This window comes from Archocentrus centrarchus, chromosome 23, assembly GCF_007364275.1.
Source record: "Archocentrus centrarchus isolate MPI-CPG fArcCen1 chromosome 23, fArcCen1, whole genome shotgun sequence".
NCBI classification, from domain to species: domain Eukaryota; kingdom Metazoa; phylum Chordata; class Actinopteri; order Cichliformes; family Cichlidae; genus Archocentrus; species Archocentrus centrarchus.
In genome coordinates, this window is record NC_044368.1 from 22,179,795 (window position 1) to 22,189,476 (window position 9,682).

The 9,682-nt window shown below is 40.4% G+C and overlaps 1 protein-coding gene across 1 annotated transcript; it reads left to right on the forward strand.

Annotated features, from left to right (window-relative positions):
- Nucleotides 1–1,045: 1,045 nt before the first annotated feature.
- phyh (phytanoyl-CoA 2-hydroxylase) lies at nucleotides 1,046–7,207 on the forward strand. The gene is made up of 9 exons (XM_030720149.1): nucleotides 1,046–1,219; nucleotides 1,947–2,002; nucleotides 2,433–2,543; nucleotides 3,107–3,275; nucleotides 3,631–3,712; nucleotides 4,003–4,184; nucleotides 4,290–4,439; nucleotides 4,589–4,723; nucleotides 6,628–7,207. The coding sequence occupies exons 1-9, from the start codon at nucleotides 1,154–1,156 to the stop codon at nucleotides 6,679–6,681; spliced, it is 1,005 nt and encodes a 334-aa protein (XP_030576009.1). The 5' UTR covers nucleotides 1,046–1,153; the 3' UTR covers nucleotides 6,682–7,207.
- The last annotated feature ends 2,475 nt before the right edge of the window (nucleotides 7,208–9,682 follow it).

A 9,682-nucleotide genomic window follows, 5' to 3' on the forward strand; every position in this document is an offset into this window, starting at 1 on the left:
TGTAGTTGTGGTTGGCGTGGCTGTGGCCTACAGCAGCCGTTTTTCTGCTAATAAAGACGACCTTTGTTGTGAACATCGCCGACTGTGGAAGTGTGTTTACAACGTTACAATATGTTACTCTCTATCACTAACGTCGGGTGAAAATCACCCGAACGCATGCCTCTTGAAAAAACCATGGATGGGCGGAAGGAATCAACCATACCATTAATGACATCAATGAGCGCCCTGAAGCTATCCAAAGTCCGATGCAACTCAGACAGCAGCAACACAATGAAAATCACATTACAAAAATTGTGTGGGTGAAAATCACCCGGCGTTAGCGTTCTAGGGTTAAGGGCAATAACAGTGGTACCAAATATAAAGACCTTTGAAAAGTTCTGGAAAATGCAGTCAGTCTCTCACCATTAGTGTTTGGTTAAACCACTGTACATTTTGTTTCTAATTTTCCTTAAATATTGTTTATAGAAAGAGAAAATTTGAGCTGTGACTGTCCGATCAATAGGCTGGGAGGAGGATGGTGAGGGCAGAAATGACTGGTGAAAAAAGCCACCCAGCAGGTCAGCATGCAGAAAGAAAACTAAACAAAACGATAAGGCATGCTTTAAGTTAAAAATGACGACCACAAAGATCGGAATAATCTTTGTGGTGTGGCGCCCCCTGCTGGATAAAAGCTTTAACTGTTAGTGACAGTAACAATTATCCTTATGTAATCCCGCTGCTGTTGGTAATAAACAGGAAAAGTCTGAATAAATAACAAAACGCTTTAATTTTGCGGTAAAGTTTTAATGTTCCTTAACTTATTTACAGTGTTAGCATTTTTGCGATAACCCTGATATTTGAAGGGTCAGTTCACCTAAATCACATAAAAATATATTCTCATATTTCCCTCAGTAGTCATGGAAGTCTGTGTGGTTTAAGCTGGTTTTGAATTATTAGTAAAGCTATTGCAGTGGTGATGACGATGATGGGGCAGTGTTTGAATTGATCAATAAATTAATGTATTGATATAGGTTTAAAAAAAAAGACATTCACAGAGCGAGCATGGATGCGTGTCCTCCAGCCTTTGCCCCAGTAGGAGGTCCGAGCGGAGCGACCCACTTTTACTACTTGTCCGGGTTTCCCAAGGGCACTAAGGACTGCTGCTTGACAGAAAATGTCTCGGGCTGCGGAGAGACTCCGACTTCTTATCACCCAGCTTGACAGACCACCTGCAGCGATTGTATCTTTTTATTCTGCTTTGAGATGAGCCGGCATCGTGGTGAAGGCTGGAGCAAGTAGCGGAGCACTGAGCTCCCATAGCACTGCTGCTCCGCTACCGGGACCCCGCTCTGGACGGCAGGCCTCCCGGAGAATACCGACAAAAGTACAGGACAGAAACTGACTGCCTATAACTATTCTTGCACTATTGACAACAAACTATTAACACCGCTAGTCGTTTTGATCTAATGTGGTCTCCATTGTTTCTGTAGCAGTGCGTCTGTTTGGATTAGCATTTTAAGTTTTATGCTAGCTAACTAGCATTTAATAAATGCCTGTTAAAAATAATTTATAACAGGTGCAAAGGGCTCAGATACTACGGTTATTACATTATTATCTATATCAAACAGCTAAATAAATCATAAGTCTATCTGTATTTAAGTTAAGTGAAAGCCAAGCTAGTTAGTTTCTAACTTAAGATTTCTTTTAAAAGGTTTTTCCCTGCTTTAATTTGCAGCAGCTTTTCACATAAGATCACAGATATATTTTTTATAGCTAATAACTAATAACTTAAACAAATAATAACTGAAAAATTATATAATTCAAATAGCAACAGCACTAATCTCTATTTTGGAAGACAGCCAGCATGTTGCACTGTAAAACCCTGAAATACATCTGACATCTATAAAAGATCATCTCAGAATATTGTTTTCTGTTTTTTGGGTTTTTCCTTGACTGCTTTGCTTAAGAAAGCTGCACCCACATCTGCTCAAACCCTAAACTACAGTCAGCCGCAGAGACTGAGGTAAGGACACACCTAACCTTTGCCTCAGGCTAAAGGTTTTTATGCACACAGCAGCAGGGCCCTGTTTGTCAGTCGCCTTCCACAGTTTCTGCGGTGCTGGTTTTGACCACGTCCACAGTGTCCCACTTTTCTGCTCTCTGTGTGCAGTAACAGGTAGTAAATTCAATTTAATTTGCTCAAAAGGCAACACAAGCCCCATTTTTGAGCTGGTTTAGGGACTGTTAATGGCCACTTTTTAAGGAGCTACAAGTACGGTACAAAGTTCCAGAAGAGTATTACATCTCCCACTGCTTATCACTTGTTGTCGAGGGAGTGGATCAATAAAATGCAACGTTCCCATGCACACTGTTTATCAATGCATAACCCAGCCAAAGTAGCTTTTTATTCCATTGAAAGTAACCAGCATGTTGATTTTGGTTTAATTTGGCAGATATACTTTTGGTAACAACCTGCTGACCCCAGAACAGCGACTCTTCTATGAGGAAAATGGCTTCCTTCTCATCAAAAATCTGGTGTCTGAGGAGGACATCGACATGTTCAGGTAATATCACACACTCTGCAAAAATAAAGTGCTGGATTATAAAAGCATTAAATAAATATTTTATAACTTATTTTGAATAGGGCTCATTTCTGCCTCCATATTTTTAGTCTTGGACTCTAGAGTAGCTTTGCTTGATTGAGCCAGCTTTCTTCTGATTGGCTGCCCCTCACAAAGAGAAAGTTTGAGTGGAGGAGCTCACACCGTGGGCCGGAGGAAGATGCAGGAAAGGAGCAGGAGCAGGAAAACTGTTGAAAACCAAATATTGAAAGCAGTCCAAAGTCTGAACTTTTATCTCTTGAGAGAATATTTGTACATGCGCTGACCTCAGTATTTGAGAGTATGGCCATGTTTAATATGAACAGTGTAACAGTATATATATAAAAGAGAAAGAAAAGCACTATAGGCATCCTTTAAAACTCTACTTAGAGTCATTTTCTGAATTAAAAACAAAGTAAATCTCAGGAAAATAAGTGATACATATAATTTGTGCCAAAATAAAAAGTATATCAATAACTCCACTTAGACGTTTCTGTGATCTGTGTGTGTTCTGGTATCTCCTTCAGGAGGGAGTTTGAAAGGATCTGTCGACAGGAAATAAAGGTTCCCGGTCTGGTGGTGATGAGGGACGTGGCTATAGCAAAGTCCGAGTTTGTTCCGGATCAGAAAGCTGTCTCTAAACTCCAGGACTTCCAGGAGGATCCTGAACTGTTCCGATACTGCTCCTTACCAGAGGTACTAGAAGAACGCATACAAACTATACACACGGTAGGGTTTTTCAGATGGCTCCTTTATCTGTATTTTCAGTGATAAACATGTTTTGGTGCTCTTTAGAGCTACTATGAATAATCACACAGATGGTAAGGTAGGAAACATGAATGAATGAATCTGTCATGATCCAGGCTCTGTGACCCAGCGCTTTCAGTTTTGGGCTCTCAGTTTATGTAATGGACTTCACTTATTAATCTAAAATGTATAAATATTTTTCACAAACAAAAAAATTAACGAACATTGTACTTAATTTTTTTATAAACAGAGAGGTAATTTAAACCTGAACAGCAGAACAAAAACCTTTGGTTTTCTTTATCAGATCCTGAAGTACGTGGAGTGTTTCATTGGACCGAACATCATGGCAATGCACACGATGCTGATCAACAAACCTCCTGACGCAGGTACTTTAATCCTCACTAAATCTGCTGGCTGACAAAGTCACAAAAGTCAGTATTTGTTTGTGTATTGTTTAGATGTCAAAATGAATAATAATTAAACCGCCAGCGTGGAAATTTTGTCTCCCTCTTGTGGCAGTGAGAGTAATTACACAAACCTTCTTGTTCTGCATTTGAAACAAGAGAAAAGCCGCACGAATTGTATCAAACATAACGTTTGAATTTTGAGAGAAAATTAAATATTTCAAACTAACCAGGTATTGTGATATTACTGTCATGTCTTCTGTTGTAACCAGGTAAGAAGACTTCTCGTCACCCGATGCATCAGGATCTGCATTACTTCCCCTTTCGACCGGCCGACCGGATTGTCTGTGCGTGGACGGCTATGGAGAAAGTGAGCAGGCAGAATGGCTGCCTGGTCGTCCTGCCAGGATCACACAAGGGCACGCTGCAGGAGCATGACTATCCTGAGTGGGAGGTACACACATACATATATGTACACACACAAAACATATCATAACTCATTCCTGCTAGGTTGTACACACACACACACACACTGTTTAAACACTGTACGTGTCTTCAGGGTGGGGTGAACAAGATGTACCATGGAGTCCGAGGCTATGACCCACAGCACCCCAGGGTGCACCTAGAAATGGAAAAGGGAGACACAGTCTTCTTCCACCCGCTGCTCATCCACGGCTCTGGCATGAACCAGACGCAGGGCTTCCGCAAGGTACTGACTTACCCAGAGTGCACCTGGTATCCCAATATTTTCTAATGCAAACTAGCTGCACACAAACCACAAGATTATTCATGCTGCTTTTTCTCCCATATCAGTAGTGTGTGTGTGAGATTATCTGTGATATATGTGTGTGTTCCCAGGCCATCTCCTGCCACTATGCCAGCGGTGATTGTTATTATATTGATGTGAAGGGAACCACACAGGAAAACATAGAGAAAGAGGTGAAGGAGATCGCAGCGAGGAAGTATGCCGTTGGTGATGAAATCACTTTAAAGGTCAGATGTGTGCATTCAAGCCTCATTTATCTTATTTAAACATTATTGCAGTTTGATTAAAGGGGTCCTGCTCTTGTTATTGGCATGTTGTCAAAATTATAAATATTAAAGTCAGTATATTTTTAAAAAAATACTTGTGAGACAAAAGTTCAGGCTTCAACCCGCTCTCAACACTTGGTTTCGAACAGTTTTTTTCTACTCTTCTCTGTTCATGTCAGTGAGAGCGGATATCCCTAATATGGTCATTTTAAACGCACAGTTCTTATTGTAAGGAAAGAAGCACCACCCGCCAGAGTTTCCAACTCTGGTGTCGGCATGACACGGATTTCCTTATATGGAGCTGTGGCTCTGGCTGTGCCTGACAATAGAAGGTGTGGCTTACAAGCACTGGGATCAGTTAGTGGAAGCCAGGTGAGGGGCAGCCAATCAAAAGACAAAGGTCAGTCAGTTAGGGAAGAGGGCCCTAAAGAGACCTGAGCTCAAACAGCTTGTTTCAGACAGTGCATGAGCTGAGAAACTGCAGAAAGAGCCAGAATATGATAACAAGGATTATTTTGAAATGCAAATCATCCAAAGCTACTCTTGTAGAATTTATTAATGCAAATATGTAGCTGGAAATCAACTTAATAGGTCCCCTTTAGATCTGGATTTTTTTAAAAAAAATATGTACTGTTTACATGAGTATCTGCATGATAGCACGATTTCAGTCAGACGATGTGTGGGAAGTAATTTATGAGATTGAATGACAGGATGTACTTTACTTTATTCATACTTGGCCTGTGGTTTCTAAACTTGTCCTGGCTGTGAAAGCGTACACTTTAAAGCTTAGCACAATGAGAGGCCAGTGATGATAACAAATTTCCTGTAATCTAGAATCAGAGCATACAAGTGAATGAAGGCGAGGATGATAACATGAAAGTGTTAGCTACAAACACTGAAGACTCACAGTCTCAGAGAGTGTACATGTTAAAGCTTAGGACGATGATGATGAAGTTTAAGTATGATAGTGCATTGGAAGCAACAGGCTGCCGGTTACATGTAATGCCTGGGGTAGGTAGCAGGGCTGGTGCTGTGGTCACAGTCCATGTAACGCATCTTCAAACCAAACACTTTTAATCAGTGTTTCACATTTCTAATTAACATTTTTGTATTCTGCTATATATAATTAAAGTTTATGCATTTACCTGAGCTTTATCCAAACATCTGAACTGCATGATTTTAATCATTCTTATTGGGGCATCTGTTTATAGAAACAGTTAAAATTACAGTGGCGTGGCTGTAAATCAAGTCTGGTAACATCTTATTGTTTACAAGCCCCCATTATAAGATCCTGTCACGAGCTGCATTTACCTCGAGGTCAGCCTCTGCTAAGCAGCAAGCATCTGTGTCAGGAAGCGTGCAACCTCTCATGTCATTATTATACATAAAACCGAATCTTTACTGCATCTTTAGGATGTAGTTAAGTGTAGTTTGGTGGATGCTGTAAACCAGAAAACAGCCCGAGAATAAAGGCTGGGTTGGCAGTTTCCTGCTGAAATTAAATTAAAGTCACATTCTTCCCATTATATGAACAAGACGTGTGGCAGAAATGAAAGGAAATCAGTCAGTCACTGATTTCACTGTATGTAAATGCACTGATAAAAATATAAAACCTCGCTTCCATCTAACCATCGTCATCTTAACCTTTCATACATGACTGAAATAAGATAGCTGTCATTATCCTCTAATATTAGATGGAAAAAGTGATCATCAGCTGCTCATTATGAGCCAGATGGGAAGCTTAAGGAATTTCTATTCCTGCAAACTGCCCGGATTTACTACTGGAATCACATGAAAAGAGGAGGGGAAAAAAAGGGAGGTTGTTTTTGTGGCTAACCTCTACTTTAAATCCGTCTGCCTCTCAGGATACCTGGGCCGTTCGAGGTCGTCTGGTGCAGGGAGCGAGGATTTCGATGTGAAGACGCCGCTGCAGGGTGATGAAACTGAGCTGAAACTTCACCAGATTAGTACAGCGATCGAATGAGGAGCAGCAGGACCGCAACACTGCGACAGAGCTTTCTGATGAGTGCTCTGCAAGGTCATCAAAACATGATCTTATCTCATTTTTGATAACAGTCTGTGTGTAATTATGGAATTTAACAGTTTTACAGCACAGGAATGCATCTAAAATACATCCAGTTTAGCCAAATGAAAAGAAAAAGGCACACTAATTACACAAATGGGCATCTTAAATAATGATGGATTGTTTTATGTTGAAAAAGGAAACTGAGTGTGGTATGTGTGAGACTCAGAGTGAGGCTGAAAGAGGGAGAAGATGAGAGAATAATGAAACTGTAAGCAAAGACGTGTAAATGATCAGTGCACTTGTTAATTAACACTAACAGATGCCTTAATCTGCCTTGTAAGTTTATTTTTGTGTCTTTGAATGTAATTTTGAGCCTTTTAATGGGAGTTTTTGATTTCTAAACGCTTCGTGTAATAAATATATTTTATTAATATTAGTAATAAAACTCAGAAGTGACTGCTGACTTTGGCTGGGTTCTTGGTCGGATCTTCAGAGTTTCAAACACAGAATAATTACAGTTTGCAGTGCAAATAAGTGCCATTTACTGACACTGAACCAAAGAGTAATGATCCAGTTTACTCCACATTATTTTAGAATAATGTGCTGGCCTTTCTGTGTTCAGCCCACACCAAATTGAGGCTGAATTCAGCAGCAGAGTCATTTATGCTGCTTTGTGTTGATCTGATAGACCCTAATTTGTTTGCTTCATTCAGGCAAACTAAATGTGGCACAAAGAGCGTATTTGTATAGCACAATGTGGGGCACGTTTGTATTGCTGAGAGGCATTTAGAATGATAATTTGAATGCAGCATTCCCAGGGCAGCACAGTGGCACAGTGGATAGTGCTGCCACCTCACAGCAAGAAGGTCCTGGGTTTGAATCCAGATGTTTGTGTGTTCTCTTTGTAGGTTCTCTCCGGATTCCTCCTACAGTTCAGATAACTTCTCATCTGGTTAACCTCCATCGTAGCAGAATGTGCTTACAAGTATTTGTCCATATTTTATTATTTTCTGAGCAGCAGCGCAACATAATTAGGAGGAAAGCTGTAAAACTTAGATGAACCCCACTGTTTGAAACTGCATTATAGTCAAAGTTTTTAAACGGTGGCTGGCGCTCGATGATAACGGTCACACGATAGGCTCAAAGGGATTCATTGTTTTTAAAAGCGGGGGCTGGCTATTTCCTGCCTCCCCAGATTGGAAGTCCCTAAGAAACACCTGATCCAGCACTGCTAAAAGTGTGTGCACGTGCGTGCATTTCAACAAGGTCTTTGTTCAGAACTCAGGGGGAAGCTTTGTGAGGTGTGCAGGAAAGTCGGTCACATGCACAGGGGGCTGAACTTGGATAGTGTCATACTGAGTAAAAGAGCCTAGAAGATACACATGTGACATACATACACTTCTTTATGCACAGGAAAATGCAAAGAAACACTTAAACCCTTCCAAAATATCAAATAAGCTTTAAAGAACATAAGCACAGTGCAATCTTTGCATGCACACTTCCAAAAAATGTTGTGCATTAGCATATATGAAACCCATATATACACATGCATACACAGCACATGTATGCATGTGTAAATGTGTGTTTCTTACACACTGCTGGCTCATTTACTGCTAAATGTTTTCTGAGCAGGTCTGCCCAGCTTTCGTCAGAGGAAATTTCAGGTTTAAGTAGATCACAAACAGTCCAGGCTGAAATCTACAGAGACCAGTTTAAACTGCAACTCTAAATTTAAAGAGGAGCTATTATTCTCATTTCTAACTCCACATTTTCATTCTTTGACTCTGTTAGAGTACGGTTGCATGATTCACAGCCAGAATTATGTACCTGAGGTGACCATATTAGAGATATTCATTTGTGTTGACATCATGCAGAGCCAAGAGTATAAAAAAGGAGCATTTAGCAGTCCAAAGCCTAAGCTTTTGACTCACAGGGATACTTGTACACACACTGATGTCATTATTTGAAACTTTGGCCTTTTTTTTTATAATAACCGCAGTTCCAAAAAAGCCCGGACGCTGTGCAAAATGTAAATATAAACAGAATCCAATGATTTGTGAACCTCATAAAACCATATTTTATTCATAATAGAACATAGAAAACATATAAAATGTTTAAAGTGAGACATTTTCCTATTTCATGAAAAATATTAGCTCTTTTTGAATTTAATGGCAGAAACATCTCAAAAAAGTTGGTACGGGGGCGAAATGCTGGAAAAGTAAGTGGTGCTAAAAAGAAACAGCTGGAGGAACATTTTGCAGCTAATTCGGTTAATTGGCAACAGGTCAGTAACATGATTGGGTTTCTCAGAAGATGGGCAGAGGCTCAGCATTCTGCAATTCAGAAACATCTCCAGAAATCACTGTGAACACGGTTCGCTGTGCCATCCTCTAATCTAGGCTGAAGCTCTGTCATGCAAAGAAGAAGACACGTGTGAAAATGATCCACGAATGCTGCTGTGCTCTCCGGGCCAAAGCTCTTTTAAAATGGACTGAGGAAAAGTGGAAAACTGTTCTGTGGTCAGACGATCCAAATGTGAAATTATTTTTGGAAAACATGGATGGACTAAAAAGGGGAGGGACCATCCAGCTTGTTATCAGCTGTCAGTCAAAAAGCATCTCTGATGGTGTGGGGGGTGTCAGTGCCTATGGGAGTGGCAGCTTGCACGTCTGGAAAGGCACCATCAGTGCTGAAAGTTATACACAGGCTTAAGAGCAGCATATGATCCCATCATAGCCATCATTGTAACTCTATATGTGTCAAAAACATTCAAAAGCTTGTCGCATTTTGCAAAAATAAAGGTTTGTGGATTATGATATGTGCTAAACTCTGAGATCATTCATAGCTGGAACTATAATGAGGGGTCAGTGCAGCAACAGGTATTTGCAAGGTTT

Excerpts from the sequence above, each read along its gene's own strand:
- phyh (XM_030720149.1), top strand. The coding sequence starts at position 1,154 with ATGTCTCGGGCTGCGGAGAGACTCCGACTTCTTATCACCCAGCTTGAC. Across the intron at positions 3,276-3,630 it reads GATACTGCTCCTTACCAGAG|ATCCTGAAGTACGTGGAGTG; the intron begins GTACTAGAAGAA and ends TTTCTTTATCAG. Across the intron at positions 4,185-4,289 it reads ATGACTATCCTGAGTGGGAG|GGTGGGGTGAACAAGATGTA; the intron begins GTACACACATAC and ends ACGTGTCTTCAG.